At 43.7% G+C, this 22,261-nt stretch overlaps 1 protein-coding gene across 1 annotated transcript in view; it reads right to left on the bottom strand.

Annotated features, from left to right (window-relative positions):
- BNIP1 (BCL2 interacting protein 1) overlaps nucleotides 1-21,842 on the bottom strand; it is a 28,286-nt gene extending 6,444 nt beyond the window's left edge. The window contains exons 1-5 of the mRNA XM_056574848.1: nucleotides 21,720-21,842; nucleotides 18,724-18,816; nucleotides 17,649-17,740; nucleotides 3,938-4,039; nucleotides 2,991-3,109 (exon numbers count right to left, since the gene is read on the bottom strand). Coding sequence (XP_056430823.1) covers nucleotides 2,991-3,109; nucleotides 3,938-4,039; nucleotides 17,649-17,740; nucleotides 18,724-18,816; nucleotides 21,720-21,803 — 490 coding nt within the window. The 5' untranslated portion in view covers nucleotides 21,804-21,842. The remainder of the gene's footprint in view (nucleotides 1-2,990; nucleotides 3,110-3,937; nucleotides 4,040-17,648; nucleotides 17,741-18,723; nucleotides 18,817-21,719) is intronic.
- Nucleotides 21,843-22,261: the final 419 nt, after the last annotated feature.

Genomic DNA, 22,261 nt, shown 5'->3' with positions numbered 1-22,261 from the left:
GATTGTGAAGGGACAAAGCGGCCTGAGGAGAAAGAGGAAGCCTATGTTCACTGACAAAGAGGCGCACGCCTCGAAACGCGTTTGAAAAATTGGGCAATCATTAAAGATATTTTATATTCAATACTTGATGCCGATCCTATCTCTGCGGTACGCGCCTGCAACAACCCGGACCTTTTCTTCTATCTTCATTTGATGACCCCAATCAACCAGGGGAATGGCCTGATTCCCAGGAGACAGCTCCGCTGTAAAATCTGATCACTACGCTGCATGGTGGTTGTGTCTGGCACACAACCACATCAGGTGAGCACACATCTACACATGTGCACCTGTCATATTGTGCATCACTCATATTGTGCTTCCTCTAAAGACATACTGTCCTTAGAGGAAGCTCTGCTCTTTCTTTTTTGTGGATTAGATTTCACAAATAGGATTGCAGTAACGTGTTTTGCTATACACATGTTTATTCCCTTTGTGTGTATTGGAACTAAACAAAAAAAGGGAAGAAAAAAAGCAAATTGGACATAATGTCACACCAAACTCCAAAAAGGGGCTGGACAAAATTATTGGCACCCTTAACTTAAAATTTAGTTGCACGCTCTTTGGAAAAAATTACTGAAATCAGTCGCTTCCTATAACCATCAATAAGCTTCATACACCTCTCTGCCGGAATGTTGGACCACTCTTCCTTTGCAAACTGCTCCAGGTCTCTCTTACTGAAAGGGCGCCTTTTCCCAAGAGCAATTTTAAGATCTCTCCACAGGTGTTCAATGGGATTTAGATCTGGACTCATTGCTGGCCACTTCAGAACTCTCCAGCGCTTTGTTGCCATTCATTTCCGGGTGCTTTTTGACATATGTTTGGGGTCATTGTCCTGCTGCAGGACCCAAGATCTCGGACGCAAACCCAGCTTTCTGACAGTGGGCTGTATAGTGTGACCCAAAATCCGTTGGTAATACTCAGATTTCACGATGCCTTGTACACATTCAAGGCACCCAGTACCAGAGAAAGCAAAACAACCCCAAAACATCAATGAACCTCCACCATATTTCACTGTAGGTACTGTGTTCTTTTGTAGGCATTACCAAAAAGCTCTATCTTGGTCTCAGGATTTTGGCTTACTCAAGTTCATTTTGGCAAAATGTAGTCTTGCTTTTTTATGTCTCTGTGTCAGCAGTGCGGTCCTTCTGGGTCTCCTGCCATAGCGTTTCATTTCATTTAAATGTTGACAGATAGTTCGCGCTGACATTGATGCTATCTGAGCCTGCAGGACAGCTGGAATATCTTTGGAACTTGTTTGGGGCTGCTTATCCATCATACGGACTATCCTGCATTGACACCTTTCATCAATTTTTCTCTTCCATCCATGCCAAGGGAGATTAGCTACAGTGCCATGGGTTGCAAACTTCTTGATAATGTTGCACACTGTGGACAAAGGCAAATCTAGATCTCTGGACTTGTAACCTTGAGATTGTTGATATTTTTCCACAATTTTGGTTCTCAAGTCCTCAGACAGTTCTCTTCTCCTCTTTCTGTTGTCAATGCTTAGTGTGGCACACACAGACACACAATGCAAAGACTAAGTGAACTTCTCTTCTTTTTATCTGCTTTCAGGTCTGATTTTTATATTGCCCACACCTGTTACTTGCCCCAGGTGAGTTTAAAGGAGCATCACATTATTGAAACAATCTTATTTTTCCACAATTTTGAAAGGGTGCCAATAATTTTGTCCAGCCCATTTTTGGAGTTTGGTGTGACATTATGTCCAATTTGCTTTTTCCCCTCCCTTTTTTGGTTTAGTTCCAATACACACAAAGGGAATAAACATGTGTATAGCAAAACATGTGTTACTGCAAACCTTTTGTGTGAGAAATACGTCATTTTCCTGAAAAATTTCAGAGGGACCAACATTTACGGCCATGACTGTATATATAAACGGTCAGCTACAGCTAAAGAAACATGAAGCTACTGTACATAGCAGGCATCAGATCTCTCATTTCACAATCTGATCTTCTAAAATATCCTGCTTGCTATAGATAGCATTAGTTTTGTAGAACTGTGTCCATTAAAATATAGTCTTTTTACATATTAATGTACAGTAATTATATGCTAATATATCATCAACATTTGCAGTCAAGGGTCTAAAGTGTGAGGCTTCACTACTACCAGATTCTGATCCAATTGCTGCTGTGCTCCATAGTATACGCTGGCAACCCTGATGCATTGCCGATATGTACAGAATTAAAGGGGTTATCCAGGAAAAAACTTTTTTTTTTTTTATAAATCAACTGGCTCCAGAAAGTTAAACAGATTTGTAAATGACTTCTATTAAAAAATCTTAATCCTTTCAGTACTTATGAGCTGCTGAAGTTGAGTTGTTCATTTCTGTCTAAGTGCTCTTCGATGACACGTGTCTCTGGAACCGCCCCGTTTAGAAGCAAATCCCCATAGCAAACCTCTTCTACTCTGTGCAGTTCCTGAGACAAGCAGAGATGTCAGCAGTGAGCACTGTTGCCAGACAGAAAACAGCTCAACTTCAGCAGCTGATAATTATTGAAAGGATTAAGATTTTTTAATAGAAGAAATTTACAAATCTGTTTAACTTTCTAGAGCCAGTTGATGTAAAAAAAAAATTTTTGCCCTGGAATACCCCTTTAATGCTGTGTGAACCAAGCCTTAAAGAGGTACTCCACTGGCCAGTGTTCCAGCTGCGTTTGGAACAATTAGTTCCTAATGCTGTGCAAGAGCTGCAGGGGTCGACCACGTCCCTCGTGACATTAAGCCACGCCCCCTCAATGCAAGTCTATGGGAGGAGGTGTGATCTGATGTCACGGGGGGGGGCATGGCCGACCCCTGCAGCGCGCAAAGTGTTCTGGACTAAATGTTCTGAACGCAGCCGGTACACTGGCCAGTTGAGTACCCCTTTAATATAGTAAAGCTAACAATATTTGAAATTTCTTCTAGTAGGCCTCCTCCAAGCTACAGGATCATACCTAGTGTATGCATGGCTACTTCACTCTGCTGCACCTGCTGGGACATCATCCGGCTGACGCTCATCAGACTCTCCGTGATGCTATTTGTGGACTGTGCCAGGTTTTCTTTTGTTACTTTTCTGTTGATAAACGGAAAAAATATATATATATGTTTTTTTATTTCTAAAACAGAAAAAGGAATAAATATATAAATCATTGAAAAGGAAAAAAAAAGAAATCTCAAAAGAGTTATTAGCATGAAATCATTCAATGGTCAGACAATTTTGGGTTCCAAATGTTTAATTGCAATTCAGAAACCTCACGGCCATGCCCCGCTCGTGACGTCAAGGCCACGCCCCCTCAATGCAAGTCTATGGGAGGGGGCGTGACGGCCATCACGCCCCCTCCCATAGACTTGCATTCAGGGGGCGTGGTCGTGACGTCAGAATCGTGACTGTGAAGTCACGAGCCTCTGGCGCTGCACCCAATGCTCTAAACGAACACCGGGTCCAGCAGGGAGATTGCAGGGGTTCCCAGCGGCAGGACCCCCACAATCAGACATCTTATCCTTTGGGTAGGGGATAAGATGTCTAGGGGCGGAGTACCCCTAGTACATATCGAAGTCCTAGTACATATAGTCATGCCTGTATACAGAGTTCATGCTGTCTTAGGCACCGAGAGAGCTGACACGGACACGGCCCCCGTATGTGTGAAAGGGATTTAAAAGACCATTTACATGTTTTGCACTTTCATTTGTCACAAATTATAGAATCCGCACCAAATAATCGGTGATAATTTTGAAACATCTGAACTCCCCCTTATAGCTCATACTTCTCAATCACTAGTGATAAACATTACATTCATAACATTTCCCTTTCTACCATCAGAGTACAGAACAATGCAGAGTATACCTCTGGCAAATAAATGGTTATTTTCTTTTGTAACAGGAATGAATGGAGCATACCTACCTCTGCCTTGTAGTATCCCCTCCATCAAGAAGTTCATCCTTTTCAGTATTATCGATCGCCAGCTTACACGACAGATTAGCTTTCCTCCACACAGTCTGATTGCTACAATGAAGAAGTTGTATAAGGATTAATAAGTATTTATCAATTTTGCCTGTTGACAGTTTCTTTTTACCCTTTTTTTTCACTTTGGTTTTTGCGGACACGCACCAAATTTATCATTTGGCGCACGCTGTTAGTAATTTTGGCACAAACGCCGAAATCAGCTAGTAGGCGCCTTTTACACAGAACTTACCACCACAGAGGACGCGTATTTTACCCTGTAGAGCAGCCATTTCGGAGTCCCTCCTGCAGTATATCAGCAAGCAACTTTGGTTTATTTTCTTTTGTGGGGTTTATAGCCACCATGTGAAATGGATTTTATTTTTAAATTGAGTGTTTTTTTTTTGGTTACTTTAGTGCTTACCTTTCCGGAACCTGTGTGGCCATGTCCAATGCTGGCTCAATGGAGGGTCAAGGTCAGAGACAACCATGTCGCAGGATAGTAATGCAAAGCCCGGGGGTGTCGCTGCTTTCACAAAAAAATATTTTTCATGTATTTTGACGCCTTTACATTTTCTGACATTGCTATGTGTGTTTTCCATGTACAAAATTTCTTGGCGGTGAATTGCGCCCCAAAAAAACCTAAAGGCGCAAAATTGCGCCAAAGATCAATGAATTACTTACCAAAGCAAAAATCACACACAGGACTGTGTGATTTTGAGCAAGTTTAAAAAAGACACTGTGCCAAAGAATTGCACCAAAGTTACGGGAAAAAAACTATAAATCCGTTGATAAATACCCCCCATAGTGAGCAGTTTGTTAGTAGTGTATACTTAGCATATACATCACTAAAATATATCATTATTACATTATAATTCCTTCAGAGACTGAAGCGTCCATGGGGTGTAGTGGGTCTCCCTTATCGTGTCTATTGAGGATTTACCGTATTTATCGGGGTTTACCACGCACCAGCCTATAACAATCACCTTCATTTTATCAAGGAAATTTTGCTAAAGAAAGTGTTTTACCCAAATATCCTTGTTAAAATGAGGGTGCGCGTAAACCTCGATAAACTCTGGCCCCGCAAAAACTGCTGCGGAAACTGCAGGAGCTTCTGCGGCCAGAGTCCCGCCGCCATCCGATTCCCTCCCCATCCCCGGCTTTGATATTTACCTGTCCTGGGGCGCACTCGTGCAGGCTCCGGTAGCATCCTGCGCTGTCGCTGTGCACTGCGCAATGAGGTCACGTTGAGTATGTCACTCGTTAGCGCACAGCGACAGCACAGGATGGCGCCGGTACCGGAGCCAGCAGGAGCGCCCTCCAGGACAGGTAAATATGAAAGCCGGGGATGGGGAGGGAATCGGGCGGCAGCGGAACTCTGGCCCCGCAGAAGCTGCTGCAGTTACATGATTTAAAGAGGCAGCATTAAAGCGCATCTGTCATCAAATCTGGGCCATATAACCTACACACAGCCTTTGCACTGTGTGAAGATTGTGTATTAGGCAGTGTTTTTACCTTATGTCTGCCTTCCTTTATTAAAAAATTGTTTTGATGGAAGCTGCACAGTTGGATAGGCGTGGCGCAAGGTTTGCAATGCCCAGCCGCCGCCATGCCTATCCCCTGCACGTCAGCACTGGGACCACTGTGTGACATGGGTTGCTACATTAATTAAACCGGACGGAAACTCAACAAAAGGATGAATTTACACAGACATTCTATAAACCGCCATAAAGAAAAGGACTACTGCACCCCAGCTGGACATCATTTTACCCAAACAGGCCGCTCCATACATGACCTTACAATCAGGATACTGAGAGGGAATTTCAAAATCACACAAGAGAGAAAGACATTTGAAGCTAAAATGATACTGTTTTTTGATTCCAAAAGCAGAGGACTCAATGTGGATTTGAGCTTTTTATCTCATTATCAAAATTTCTCATAACCCGTGCTGTACTGCATTCTCTCATAACCCGTGCTGTACTGCATTCTCTCATAACCCGTGCTGTACTGCATTCTCTCATAACCCGTGCTGTACTGCATTCTCTCATAACCCGTGCTGTACTGCATTCTCTCATAACCCGTGCTGTACTGCATTCTCTCATAACCCGTGCTGTACTGCATTCTCTCATAACCCGTGCTGTACTGCATTCTCTCATAACCCGTGCTGTACTGCATTCTCTCATAACCCGTGCTGTACTGCATTCTCTCATAACCCGTGCTGTACTGCATTCTCTCATAACCCGTGCTGTACTGCATTCTCTCATAACCCGTGCTGTACTGCATTCTCTCATAACCCGTGCTGTACTGCATTCTCTCATAACCCGTGCTGTACTGCATTCTCTCATAACCCGTGCTGTACTGCATTCTCTCATAACCCGTGCTGTACTGCATTCTCTCATAACCCGTGCTGTACTGCATTCTCTCATAACCCGTGCTGTACTGCATTCTCTCATAACCCGTGCTGTACTGCATTCTCTCATAACCCGTGCTGTACTGCATTCTCTCATAACCCGTGCTGTACTGCATTCTCTCATAACCCGTGCTGTACTGCATTCTCTCATAACCCGTGCTGTACTGCATTCTCTCATAACCCGTGCTGTACTGCATTCTCTCATAACCCGTGCTGTACTGCATTCTCTCATAACCCGTGCTGTACTGCATTCTCTCATAACCCGTGCTGTACTGCATTCTCTCATAACCCGTGCTGTACTGCATTCTCTCATAACCCGTGCTGTACTGCATTCTCTCATAACCCGTGCTGTACTGCATTCTCTCATAACCCGTGCTGTACTGCATTCTCTCATAACCCGTGCTGTACTGCATTCTCTCATAACCCGTGCTGTACTGCATTCTCTCATAACCCGTGCTGTACTGCATTCTCTCATAACCCGTGCTGTACTGCATTCTCTCATAACCCGTGCTGTACTGCATTCTCTCATAACCCGTGCTGTACTGCATTCTCTCATAACCCGTGCTGTACTGCATTCTCTCATAACCCGTGCTGTACTGCATTCTCTCATAACCCGTGCTGTACTGCATTCTCTCATAACCCGTGCTGTACTGCATTCTCTCATAACCCGTGCGGTACTGCATTCTCTCATAACCCGTGCTGTACTGCATTCTCTCATAACCCGTGCTGTACTGCATTCTCTCATAACCCGTGCTGTACTGCATTCTCTCATAACCCGTGCTGTACTGCATTCTCTCATAACCCGTGCTGTACTGCATTCTCTCATAACCCGTGCTGTACTGCATTCTCTCATAACCCGTGCTGTACTGTATTCTCTCATAACCCGTGCTGTACTGTATTCTCTCATAACCCGTGCTGTACTGTATTCTCTCATAACCCGTGGTGTACTGTATTCTCTCATAACCTGTGCTGTACTGTATTCTCTCATAACCTGTGCTGTACTGTATTCTCTCATAACCTGTGCTGTACTGTATTCTCTCATAACCTGTGCTGTACTGTATTCTCTCATAACCTGTGCTGTACTGTATTCTCTCATAACCTGTGCTGTACTGTATTCTCTCATAACCTGTGCTGTACTGTATTCTCTCATAACCTGTGCTGTACTGTATTCTCTCATAACCTGTGCTGTACTGTATTCTCTCATAACCTGTGCTGTACTGTATTCTCTTATAACCTGTGCTGTACTGTATTCTCTTATAACCTGTGCTGTACTGTATTCTCTTATAACCTGTGCTGTACTGTATTCTCTTATAACCTGTGCTGTACTGTATTCTCTTATAACCTGTGCTGTACTGTATTCTCTTATAACCTGTGCTGTACTATCTTCTCTTTTGCATCTCACTTTGCCCTGCTTAATTACAGTCTCTCCCCTGCTCCCCCCCTTTTTCTCATCCTATAGTCTATGTTCCTATAGCAGGACAATTTATGGCCCATCTTAGTGTGAATTCTCCAAAACTTTTGTCTTAACCCCTGCATATTTGTGAGATGTAACCTACGTCTTCTGCTTGTGAACTTAGATTTGCTTTGGACTTGATAAAGGGAGGAATCCCGAAAGCTTGTCTCTACAAAATTCTGTTAGTCCAATAAAAAAGGTATTACAAGATACTGCAATATTTTTTGATTTGCTTTGAGCTAAATATATATATATATATATATATATATATATATATATATATATATATAGTATAGTACATATTTTTACCACTTTTTTTCTCCCTAAATGCACTAACCAATTTATTGTGTTTTTTTCCCCTTCTCATTTCAGATCCGTGTATGCAGAAGACTACTTCTGATTCGATGGATTATGACAATGACCAGTTTTTTGTTGTTTTTTTTTTACTAATAAAATGGTTAACGAGGGCCTGTGGGAGAGCGTTTTTTAAATAAAAATTTTCAAAACGTGTTGATTTATTTACTTTACAGGGTTAGTAGTGGAAGCCGTCTTATAGACGGAGTCCATTACTAAGCCGAGGCTTAGCGTTAGCCCCAAAAACAGCTAGCGCTAACCCCCAATTATTCCCCCGGCACCCACTGCCACAGGGGTGGCGGGAAGAGCCAGTACCAACAAGCCCGGAGGTGGTAACAGGCTGGTGTTATTTAGGCTGGGGAGGGCCAGTAACAATCATCCTCGCCCACCCTGGTAACATCAGGCTGTTGCTGTTTGGTTGGTATCTGGCTGAGAATGAAAATATGGGTAATCCCACACGGTTTTTGCATCAATAATTAAATATAATTTTTTTTAAAAAAGTGTGTGGTTCCCCATATTTTCATTCTCAGCACGATACCAACCAAGCAGCAACAGCCTGACATTACCAGGGTGGGTGTGGACCATTGTTACTGGCCCTCCCCAGGCTAAACACCACAATTTTTGATATTCTGGGCCTGTTGGTATCGGCTCTTCCCGGCACCCCTGTGGCGGTGGGTACCGGGATAATATTGGGGGTTAGCGCTAGGTGTTTTTGGGGCTAACACTAAGCCCCAGCTTAGTAATGGATTCCATCTATCAGACAGCGTCCACTACTAACCCTGTAAAGTAAATAAAAAATGAACACAACACGTTTTAAAAACTTTTATTCCAAAAAACACTCCCCCACAAGCCCTCGTTAAACATTTTATTAATAGTAAACAAAAAAAAAAAGCGCCGGTCATCGTCGTAGTCCACCGAATCAGAAGTAGTCCTCTGCATACACGGATCTGAAATGAGAAGAAAAAAAAAAAAAAAACACAAAAAAATTGGTTCGTACATATATGGGGTTCTCCCCTGGGGAAAACGCCCATAAAGCAGGGTTTCCAAACATGAGAGTCATAGTTTAGCAACAACTGGAGGCACCCTGTTTCTAAACTACAACTTCCAGACAACTAAAGCTGTCTGGGCATGCTGGGAGTTGTAGTTTTGGAACATCCAGAGGCACCCTGGTTGGGAAACACTGGCATGGAGGGGCTCCACTGTGTAAAGCAGTGTTTCCCAACCAGAATGTTGCAAAACTACAAATACCAGCATGCCCAGACAGCATTTAGCTGTCTTGACATGCTGGGAGTTGTAGTTTTGCAACATCTGGAGACACTTGGTTTGGGAAACACTGGCATAGAGGGGTGACACTGTGTAAAGAAGTGTTTCCAAGCCAGGATGTTGCAAAACTACAAGTCTCAGCATGCCCAGACAGCTAAAAAATGTCTGGGCTTGCTGGGAGTTGTAGTTTTGCAACTTCCTGGTTGGAAAACACTGCTTCATGCAGTGTTGCACCTTCATACCAGTGCTTTGCAACCAGGATGTTGCAAAACTACAAATTCCAGCATGCCCAGACAGCTAAAGGCTGTCTGAGCATGCTGGGATTTGTAGTTTTGGAACATCACTGTCTAGGCATGCTGGGAGTCGTAGTTTTGCAACATTCTGGTTGGGAAACATTGGTATGGAGGGGGGAAGCAGTGTTTCCCAACCAGGATGTTGCAAAACTACAACTCCCAGCATGCCCAGACAGCCTTTTGCTGCCTAGGCATTCTGAAAGTTGTAATTTTTGCAGTTAGAAACACTGCAGCCACCTCCCCCCCCCCCCCCTTCACACCTCTCTCACCTCCCAGAGCTTACACTTTCACTGTCCAGATCCCCCCTGCGTCCCTGTGTATTCTGCAGGACAGGCAATAAGTGATCCAGCAGTCTGCCAGTGTAACGACAGTGGGCCCCCGCTGATGATGTCACGCTGCGAGCCGCTCATTACATGGGCAGCCGGCTGAATTCCTATTGCCTGTGCTGCAGAATACACAGAGACGCAGGAGGAATCTGAACAGCAAAAGTGTAAGCTACAGGAGGTGTGAAGGAGGGAAGAAAGACATGGTGGGATGGTAGTCCCCGGGCTGTCCATACCCGTGGCTGACAGCTGGAAGCCGCAGGGAGGTGACAACCCAGTGACCACAGGAGCAGCCGAGGGAGAGTGCCAGGAGTTCCGGAAGCGCTGCTCCCTTTTGTGTCAGACACCTGCTGTGTTCTGCGCATGACAGACATGCGCAGAACACAGGATTTTAGTCTGTAATGTTTTCCTATCAGACGCGCTGCGTCTGGACTTTCATATGTCCAGGGACTGCCGTAGAGCATCTGTGAAGGTTTCGTTAAGTGACGTCATCACAGATGCTCTAAGTAATGGCAGTTCAAACTTGATAAATGTATACAATTAAAAATACTTTACACATATATGTAATTCACAAATTATCTTAATTTATGTTATATTACAATTTAAATTAAAAAAGGTGACACATTCCCTTTAAATGAGGAACCTATTACCATTCTCTTCTCAATATTTAAGATTCCGGGTAACATGTTGTAACACACACTTTGCCCAAATATACATTAAGGGTGCGTTCCCACCTGGTGTATATACAGCGTATTTCACGCTGCTCAAAATTTACTGCAGCAGCGGGAAATATGCTACGTATTCATTGCTCACTATACACACATGGCTTTCCGGCGGCAGCCCTATGTGTGTAGTGAGTTTTGGAGGCAAGGCCGCGTGCCGCAGTGACTGTGACGCGCGGCTCCGCCTCCAAAACGCACTACACACATAGGGCTGCCGTCGGAAAGCCCTGTGTGTATAGTGAGCAATGAATACGTAGCATATTTCTCGCTGCTGCTGTAAATTTTGCGCAGTGTGAAATACGCTGCGTATACGCCAGGTGGGAACGTACCCTTAGGATAGGGTCACACGTAGCATATATGCTGCATATTTGACGCTGCATACTTCCATGCTAGAAAAGTCTATGGAAGTCCCATAAAGACCAATAGACTTTGCTAGCATTGAAATATGCAGAGTCAAATACGCTGCATTTATGCTACGTGTGACCCTGCCCTAACACATCATTTTGTTAATGCAGCTGGTGCAGCTTAAAGGGGTATCAACTGGTGCCAGAAATTTAAACAGATTTGTAAAATACTTCTATTAAAAAATCTTAATCCTTCCAGTACTTATCAGCTGCTATATGCTCCACAGGAAGTTCTTTTCTTTTTGAATTTCCTTTCTGTCTGACCACAGTGCTCTCTGTTGACACCTCTGTCTATGTCAGGAACTGTCCAGAGAAGGATAGGCTTACTATTGGGATTTGCTGCTGTTCTGGACAGTTCTTGATATGGACAGAGGTGTCAGCAGAGAACACTGTGGTCAGACAGAAAAGAAATTCAAAAAGAAAATAACTTCCTCTGTAGTATACAGCAGCTGATAAGTACTGGAAGGATTAAGATTGTTAAATATAAGTAATTTTCAGTACCCCTTTAAAGGAGTACTTTTGAGATAGGGGAAAGTAACATAGCATCTGCAGCACTTGGGGTAGAGGGATGTCCTGAACTATTACTTTGAGGAAAAAGCTTTGCCATTATAGTTTGGAGTATAATATAATGATACCACTGATTAGTAGCATAAACTCTTCTCTACAGCTCCCTTGGAATGCTCAGCAGACTCTCCTCACACCACATTACCCAAAGTGGTGTACTAAAGGGATTTTTCACCTGTGGTTTAAGTTCGTGTGACTTGTTGATAAATTTGTCGCACATACACCAGTTTTAAATCTGTAAAACTGTGTAGACAAACAGTGTACCAACCTCAGGGTCGATAAATGCCCCCCTTTGTCTTTTGTCTATACATTTTATACATATATTACATATGTATGTGCATAATATTTAATGGATTGTCTTCCTTAAAGGGGTACTCCACTGGCAGGTGTTCCGGCTGTGTTTGGAGCATTTAGTTCGAACGCTGTGCGCATGCTGCGGGGATCGGCCACACCCCCTCATGAGGTCAGGCCGCGCCCCATCAATGCAAGATTTTTTTGTCCTATATACGTATTTTCATTTGTTTTGGTGTGGGGATTTAAAATTTTTTGGTAGAAATGGGATTTTTGTATCAGTTAGCCAGGATTAGAGAAGCATATTTGCTTTCTTCCTGAAACAGTGCCACTCTTATCAACAGTTTGCATGTGGCATTGCAGTTCAGTTCCATCGGCTATGGCAATTACACAGTGCAGACACTCTTACAAAGGCATATTTATATATACAGTGCAACATTTGCCTGGATATATGTGTTTGCACAGTGTAAATGTAATTAGGACCTGATGAAGAGAGGATTTTCCTCTAGAAACGTGACGTCCATAACGATAAAAAAAATTGTTCTTTAAAGGGGTATTCCAGGCCAAAACTTTTTTTTTATATATATATATCAACTGGCTCCGGAAAGTTAAACAGATTTGTAAATTAGGCAGAAAAACAGAGATATCAATGTCCGGCACTGCTGCTGACCACCGAAAAGGACCTGGATCTAGGATGGATAGGAGTAGTCCCCGAAGCTAAGGTAGTGCTCTGACTTGTGAGACGAGTCAAATACAATATACAAGGAGAAGGTGAAAAAAGTCGGCAGACTCACCAAGGCTTCTTTTTTCAGGGTTGCTTCTTTATTAAATACTCACATACAAAACTTTGTGCGAAGGGGGGAGAGAGGATCACATGGAGGGGGGTATTCACTGTCTGGCGACAGAATCTGTTTCACTCGGTAGTCGAGCTTCCTCTGGCCATGATTTTTAGGAACACTGTGCTGCTTCTTATACAGGTGGGTAACCAGGTTCAATCACTTAGAACCTCCCATCTGTCTTGACGTCAGACTTCAAGGCATTGGCTTTATATCCAGCCCTATAACGCCTTTACTATGTCAACGTCATAAGAATCCAGCGTATAATAACATAAATAGAGGGAATGGGGAAAAAAAGTGCATTAAAAACTAAATACATTAAAAACAAGGTGCATAATCTATCTTATCATTCAGGCCTATGGGGCCTGTTGCTGATGTACGGATTATCCAGTGAGTTTCTCGCTGCAACAGTAAGCGATCTGTGTCTATCCCTGGTCTGGGTTTAACTCTCTCAATGCCGGAGAAAGTTAATACTTCAGGCTTCCCTTCGTGAACTTCCACCATATGGGATATAAAACGAGGAGCTCCCTTAATTTATTAATGTATAAGACCATGTATACACTAGAAGCCGAAAGGCAATTAAGTGATAGGTCTACTTACACCCCCCTTAAAACAGACCCAACACCAAAAATTTTAAAAGGTCTTACTACACTTTTACACAAATTTGTAGAGCAAGGGATGCTATCAAAAAAGAATGCAGAACGATTAGTACCTGAGTCACCTAAACCAGCAACATGGTACCATCTCCCAAAAGTACATAAAGAGCAGACCCCACCCCCGGGACGTCCGATAGTCTCGGGAGTGGGGTCTGTAACTGAATACTTGTCCCACTATCTAGAATGGTTACTATCCCCACTTCTTCCATCTATACCAGCTTACATTAAGGACACTCTCCATCTTTTACAGAATATTCAAACAATGACTTGGGAACCGGGTTGGAGCTTATGCTCCATTGATGTTGTTAGCTTATATACCCGTATTCCGTCAGAATCGGGCATAGGAGCTATAAAAGACTTCTTAAGATGGTCGAACAAATCTAACGAATTTATTCTGTTCATAGAGGAAGCCCTTTCCTTCCTTCTATCGAACAGCACGTTCAAGTTTGCTGATCAGTGGTACAGGCAGGACACCGGGACCCCGATGGGTACCCCGGTGTCCTGCACGTACGCAAACATATTTTTGGCCGTTTTGGAAAGCCAGATCGTCTATTCTTCTAAGAATCCATATATCGCTTGTATCAAATTATACATGCGTTATGTGGATGACATCCTTATAGCATGGTCAGGTTCAGAGGCACAATTTTACGATTTTGTCACATATCTAAATACAACTAATTCAGTAAATATGTCCTTCACCTCGCAATATGGGGGAACATCATTAGAGTTCCTAGACCTAAAACTTAGGGTTCAGGGAGAGAGGCTCACCAGCGAAGGCTATAGGAAACCTATTTCGAGGAACACCCTTCTCCACTATGGTAGTTCTCACCCAGACTCAGTGAAGAGGGGTGTCCCTTACGGACAATTTGTAAGATTACGAAGAAACAACGAATCGGATGAGATTTATGGGGAACAGGCAGATGATCTAGAAAAACGCCTGTTGGAACGGTCCTATCCGAGGACCCTAATAAAAGAAGGTCGCAAACGAGCAGATAAGTGCCAGAGAAAAACCCTTCTGAGCACCAAAAAAGAAAAAGAATCAGTACCCACTAATAAACGTTTTGCATTCACTTTTCAAAATTCACCACTTAATCAAGTTATAGAACAGGCAGTCAGACGAAACTGGCATATAATAGAAGGAGACCCAGATCTGAAAGAAGTAGCTAGTCGAAAACCGCTTATCTCATATAGAAAGAATAAATCGTTAGGAGATATACTGCAAAAAAGTAGAAGAATGCCCCTTAAAAAAGAGACACAGTGGCTAGAACAATTGACACCAAAGGGGAATTACGCTTGTAGAACATGTAACTTTTGTAAATATAATGCTGAGTTGAAAACGATGCGCATGGGATCCATAACACACACTGTCACAGATCTAATAACTTGTCGAACAAAATATGTGGTTTATGTTATGTTCTGCCCCTGTGGCTACCACTATATTGGAAAAACGATCCGTCAGCTCTGTGCGAGAATAAGGGAACATATGTATTCGCTTCGCACACTAAAGGGAGCTCCTCGTTTTATATCCCATATGGTGGAAGTTCACGAAGGGAAGCCTGAAGTATTAACTTTCTCCGGCATTGAGAGAGTTAAACCCAGACCAGGGATAGACACAGATCGCTTACTGTTGCAGCGAGAAACTCACTGGATAATCCGTACATCAGCAACAGGCCCCATAGGCCTGAATGATAAGATAGATTATGCACCTTGTTTTTAATGTATTTAGTTTTTAATGCACTTTTTTTCCCCATTCCCTCTATTTATGTTATTATACGCTGGATTCTTATGACGTTGACATAGTAAAGGCGTTATAGGGCTGGATATAAAGCCAATGCCTTGAAGTCTGACGTCAAGACAGATGGGAGGTTCTAAGTGATTGAACCTGGTTACCCACCTGTATAAGAAGCAGCACAGTGTTCCTAAAAATCATGGCCAGAGGAAGCTCGACTACCGAGTGAAACAGATTCTGTCGCCAGACAGTGAATACCCCCCTCCATGTGATCCTCTCTCCCCCCTTCGCACAAAGTTTTGTATGTGAGTATTTAATAAAGAAGCAACCCTGAAAAAAGAAGCCTTGGTGAGTCTGCCGACTTTTTTCACCTTCTCCTTGTATATTAGATTTGTAAATTACTTCTATTAAAAAATCTTAATCCTTCCAATAGTTATTAGCTTCTGAAGTTGAGTTGTTGTTTTCTGTCTAACTGCTCTCTGATGACTCACGTTCCGGGAGCTGTGCAGTTGCTATGGGGATATTCTCCCATCATGCACAGCTCCCGGGACGTGACATCATCATTGAGCAGTTAGACAGAAAACTTCATAAGCTAATAACTATTGGAAGGATTAAGATTTTTTAATAGAAGTAATTTACAAATCTGTTTAACTTTCCGGAGTCAGTTGATATATATAAAAAAAGGTTTTGCCTGGAATACCCCTTTAAATCATGACTGCCTACGTGATCATTGACCTGCTAGTGAGTGCTGCATTGCCATAGCCGATTCCTTAAGACAATCGTTCTAAACCTTTTTCGCAACTTTACCCCCAAAGGTTGAACGTATGTCCGCGTGTACCCCTCGCTCGGAATTTACGCACGCGGGGTACTCGCAGCCAAAATAAGTCACAAAAGTACTTAATTTCATAATGGTGTGTGCTTACCTATCTAATGTGATACTTAAACCCCTTGTGCCACTAATTCCCCCCCCCCCCCCCGCCCCACCTCTGATCCTCTTTTGCCATAATCGGATAATGATTACCCCCCCCCCCTCCATATTAATCCCCTTTTGCCATTATCCCCCCCTCCCTCTGATCCCCTTTTGCCATAATCAGATAATGATTACCCTCCTCCATCTTAATCCCCTTGTGCCATTATTCCCCCCTCCGATCCCCTTTTGCCATTATCCCCCCCCCTCCCTCTGATCCCCTTTTGCCATAATCAGATAATGATTACCCCCCCTCCGTATTAATCCCCTTGTGTCATTATTCCCCCCCTCCCTCTGATCCCCTCTGCCATTATCCCCCCCCTCCATCTTAATCCCCTTCTGCCATTATTCCCCCCTCCATCTTAATCCCCTTTGGTCATTACCCCCCATCTTAATCCCCTTCTGCCATTATTCCCTCTCCATCTTAATCCCCTTTTGTCATTATGAGATACATACAATAACACCCTCCCACACTGCAGTGTTACACTTAGTTTAACATGCTTACCAGGCCTGTGTCTATCCCGTTCAGCTGAAGTCAGAGGGCCGCACTGACGGGTGACGTCCTTCTGCTCTGTGCCGGCACCTCCACGCAACATCAGGGACATCACACCTCAGGCCTGGCAGCCACTGCAGCTCACGTAAAGTGGCCACGGATGCAGTACAATATAGTGAGCTGCCGCGGCGACTACGGCATCCAATCCCCGCTCTGTGCTGACAAATACTGCCCAATGCATGGCCGGTATTTGTCAGCAAATTGCCGTACCCCCACATAACCCTTGGCTTACCCCTGGATGAGAACCCCTGACTTAAGGAGTTCTGCCGAGTTCCCAGCTCTGCATCTTAGAGTTCAAAACCAACCCACACAGACCTGGTATTAGAAGACAGCGGCTCCCAGCTCTTGGATAAAGATACCTATGTCTATAAGAGTGTTGTGTATGCAGCGTGAGCACCTTTACCTATCCCCATCATACATCTTTTATTTGCATATAGGTAACAGCACCAGATAGCGCCTTCTCCTGTTCTTTTTTCTATGCTGGAATAGAAACCCAAAGTCTAAAGACAGGTGTGGTGTTGTTTCTGGAAGAAAGCATTTGTTCTATTTTCCTGGACAATCCCTTTAATGAGTTACAAGTCAGTCTCGTAATTTTGAAATTCACCATTATGGGAAAGCTGGGGAACAGCTTCTGCAGAGATGCAGTGGAGGCCACACTACATTCTGTACATATTGTATCCAAATATCGGCATCAGGGCCACAGCAGTACGTCCGACTGGCAAAAAGGGGTAGCAGCTGTACCCAGCACAGTTATTGCCCATTTTGTTACCGCTAGTCACTAGTCAATTGACTATAAAGAACCTCTGGAGTGAAGCAGATACTCCTTACCACCACTTAAACCTAAGCAAACACACCTGAGCATCTGCTTCTTGTGACAGTCCATCTCCTTTAACAATGCTTGCTTGTCAGACTCCTTATCCTGTTCCTTTGCCATCTGCTCCAGATCCTGAAAGGAAATATACAAACCGAGAAATAAATCTAAAGATAACTAAAGAATACAATTAAATAGTCGTTTATCAAAAATATTGGATATACCGCTATATATTCAGCAAGTAGAGGGTTGGGGGACATGGAGAATATTTAGGCTATCCGTTTAAAGGATAGGGGATAAGATGTCTGATCGCGGAGGTCTGGGGACCCCGTGATCTCAGCTGCGGCACCCGAGACATCCGGTGCACGGAGCGAACTTCGCTCCATGCCGGATGACTGGCGATGCGGGGCAGAGGCTTGTGACATCACAGTCAAGCCCCCTCAATGCAAGTCTATGGGAGGGGGCATGATGGGCGTCACACCCCCTCCCATAGACTTGCATTGAGGGGGTGTGGCCGTGAGGTCATGAGCCTCGAGCAGTGAACCCAATGCTCTAAACGAATGCTGCGTGCAACAGGGAGATCGCGGGGGTCCTCAGCGGTGGAACCCCAGCGATCAGACATCTTATCCCCTATCCTTCGGATAGGGGATAACATGTCTAGGGGCAGAGCACTTCTTTAACTACTTTGTGTTAGGGTACAATCACATGAACAGTCTCTGCTACATATTTTCTGCTGCTCATTTTTCTACCCATTCAAGTCAAAAGGAAGAAAATCAGCAGCATAAAATACGCAGCAGAGACTGTTCATGTAAACATACGGATGGCAGGCTTTATGCACGGGCAGCACTCCAGGAGTAGGCTGACGTCAATGCTGCTGCTTCCTCACTTATGTATCCCTAACAACCAGACAGTAAATCATGATTGGGTGGTTCAGCTTATCACCGGGGTGTCCCAGTCCTGACAGATACAAATCATACTACTATTCCCCAGCTCAGTTTGGGGTTCGATTAGATTTTAAAAAAAAAAATATATATATATATATATATATATATATATGTATATATATATATATATATATATATATATATATATTAATCTATAACCCATTGGCATCTTACCTGAATTCTTAACCTCAGCAGGCGGAACTTGTCCTTCACTTGTGCATTGAGATCATTCAGTGTACTGATCGGACCTGGACATTCCCGAATATCCTATCAATAGAATCAGAAGGGTCAGAATCTCAATCGAACTACAACTGAAGTGTAAGTAGAGATGCGCTGTCATAACACAATGTACAATGCTGGAGATAAAAGGTAAAGTCTTACCGGGATTCCTGATGCCCACCCCCGTGTCTAATCTACATTCTTTTTGTAAGGCCGGGTTCACACCACGTTTTTGCAATACAGTTCCCGTATACATTTTCAATTTGAAAACCGTACGGAACTGTATTGAAAACCATATGCATTGACTCTCCATTGAAATCCGTATGCCAAAAGATGCATCAGGTTGTGTCCGTTTTGCATCCTGTACAATTTTGTCAGTTTTTTTTTCTCGTACCCAAAACCTTAGCCTACCACTGTTTTTGGTCCGGGTGAAAAACCTTATTGAAACGTACACGTTTTTTTTTTTATTAAACATGGGAGTCAATGGGAACCATACAGACCTATATGTGCGTACGGTTCCATACGGTTTTCACCATACGGTTTTTGACTTTGCACAGTTTTTTCTTGGAATTTCAATCAAACAAGTGGAACTTTATTCATAATGGAGTGAAAAGTTAAAAACATATAAGTTTTTTTTTCTTCTTAAAAATCGGATGCAACCGGACATCACTTTTCAAACCGTATACGGGTTAAAATTTGTAAAAACGTTTTCATACAGTTTAGTCAGGTTTTGAGGAATCTGTTTTTTATCAAAAACCTGATACAGGAACTGTATTGCAAAAACGTGGTGTGCATGCACCCTAAGATAGGTACACCTTTTTCTTACAGAGAGAAATCGTCCGTGGAAACTACTGTTAGGATATGTTCACTTAGCAGACAAATAAGCTACAGATATTTTTGCTTTCCGTGACTTCCGTTCCCATAGATTACAGGCAGTTCACTGAGCTATGACGCGCTCGCACTTCTCCCCTCCTGGTCTTACCTCCATTTTGAACTGCACCGCATCCTGAAATGTTTTCCCATTCCCTTCACCTGTAACAATGCAATGTTCTGTTGTATACAGTGAGCAGGCTGCAGGGTCCTGGTGTACGTGATTATGTCATGTGACCAGGGGTGTCCCTCCACAATGATAAGACGACACCGGCAGGGTACTGCCACCTCGTTTCCCACAGTAAGGGCCATGCACACTATGGATATTCAGTGAGAAATGTCTTTGCTGAATTCAGTCAGCGTATCCGCGCCCGCCCAGAATTGAGGTTAATTTCGCACGGAATGTGCAGTGTAAAGTAACCCCATGTGGTTTTCTGGTGCAGTTTTCATTTCAGCTCCCTCTGATTCCATTAAAGGAGTACTACGGCGATTTTTTTCTTTTTATTATCCCTCCGTTTCCGGGCTGCAGAAACAAAACAAACGTTACCTCATCGACCTACGTTCGCCCATTGCTCCGATATTGGTGTCCTGTTCTCCAGTCCCTGTCTTCTTCCACTTCCTGTGGGTCGGTGAGTCACCAGCAACAGCGAAACATTGCTGCGGCCGGTGATACACTGAGAGCAGCATGACTCACCGGAAGAAGACAGGGACCGGAGAACGGGACACCGATATCGGAGCAACGGGGGAACGTAGGCAGGTGAGTTAAAGTTTGTTATGTATCACTTTGCAGCCCGGGAACAGAGGGTTAATAAAAAGAAATAAATAAAAGCGCCATAGTACTCCTTTAAGAGCTTAAGAACCACGTAGAAGAAGTGACATATCACTTCTTTTGGGAGAGAAAAACTATATTAATATTAAATATATTGGGGGAGATTTATCAAATTGTGTGAGAGAAAAAGTGGAGTGATTTCCCCACAGCAACCAATCACAGCTCAGCTTTCACTTTACCAGAGCTCCTTAGCTGAGCTGTGATTGGCTGCTGTGGGAAAATCCCTCCACTTTTCTCTCTCACACAGTTTGATAAATCTCCCCCATTGTTTGTAAATCTACGTGGTTTTTGAAGCAGAAATCAACACGGTGCTCATGTAAAAAAACTAAATAAAAAACATTTTTTGGTGTGTGAAGTAGACTTTCAGTGGTTGCTAAATCTCCACCTGACTTTCTCCTCAATGGCGGCAGTGAGAGTAGGTGAACCCCTTCGTGGTGTATTCACACGTACAGTATTTTGCGCATATTTTAAAACCTGCACAGAATACTGTACGTGTGAATAGACCCTCAATGTAAGAGCAGCTGTGGCTCCCTATAGCTGCTCATTTCCCCCACAGCATCCCTACAGGAGATATGAAGCATTACACGGACATCTCCCAATGTTCTGGAGCACTGTTTCCCAACCAGGGATGCCTCCAGCTGTTTCTACAAAACTACAACTCCCAGCATTTGCGCAGACAGCCAAAGGCTGACATTTGTAGTTTTTGCAACAGCTGGAGGCACCCCGGTTGAGAAACACTGTCCTGTAGCTAGTTGTTAGCGGTTCCTTCATCCACCTTATCCACAGTGGGCACACCCGATCAGCCATAGATATATAACTGGGATCTGCCTTTCAGGAGTCCAGAATAGATGGGTGACAAGCATAATGACAGTGTTTTTGGTTGTCACCCAAGATAACTAAGAGATGGCGGGAGAAAATGTCCAGCAATCTGAAAGCACAGACCCCTGATCACTTATAGTAAGTAAAGATCACTGGGGGACAATACACTCTAATGACAACGTCCATTCATTTACAGGGATTGAATCCTATGGCCAGGAGGCTATACAGTAGCGTTTTCCAACCAGTGTGCCTCCAGCTGTTGCCAAACTACAACTCCCAGCATGCCCGGACAGCCAAAGGCTGTCCGGGCATGCTGGGAGTTGTAGTTTGGCAACAGCTGGAGGCACACAGGTTGGAAAACACTGCTGTATAGGATCATATGAAGAGCTCAGAGTGACAGCTGACACCCGGGAGACTAAACCCCTTAATGTACCTGGATCAGCGCTTTGATCTCCAGATCATATTTCACTATTTCCTGATGACAGATTTCTACGTGGACATCACGGGAAGTCGCCATTTCTGCTGGTCTGGCAGCTACGGAGCGCGATGTGGTACAAATTGAAGGAAGAGTGTTATTACAAGATTGTGCTCAGGCGCCACCTAGCGTGCGAACTCCTGCATCGCACCAAGTACAGGAGAGATAATCAAGCTGCTGCAGTGTTCTCTTAGAGGAGCCTGCGCCCCCTGTTGTTTAGGAATCGGAAAAAGGAAATGTATTTAATTTTTTTTGTGTACCATGTCAGCTTGTTATCCCTTATCTCAGTGTTTACCAAAGAGTGTATCTCCAGCTGTTGCAAAACCACAACACCCAGCTAGGAGTTGTAGTTTTGCAACAGCTGGAGACACTGTTTGGAAAACAGGAGGACAGTGTTTCCCATCCCAGGGGCCCCAGCTGTTGCAAAACTACAACTCCTAGGAAACCTGGATAGCCAAAGGCTTTCTGGGCAGGTTGGTAGTTGTATGTTTGCAACAGCT

Source organism: Hyla sarda, chromosome 4, assembly GCF_029499605.1.
Source record: "Hyla sarda isolate aHylSar1 chromosome 4, aHylSar1.hap1, whole genome shotgun sequence".
Classification (NCBI taxonomy): domain Eukaryota; kingdom Metazoa; phylum Chordata; class Amphibia; order Anura; family Hylidae; genus Hyla; species Hyla sarda.
The sequence above is the reverse complement of the archived record's forward strand: the minus strand, read 5'-3'. Positions and strand labels throughout refer to the sequence as shown.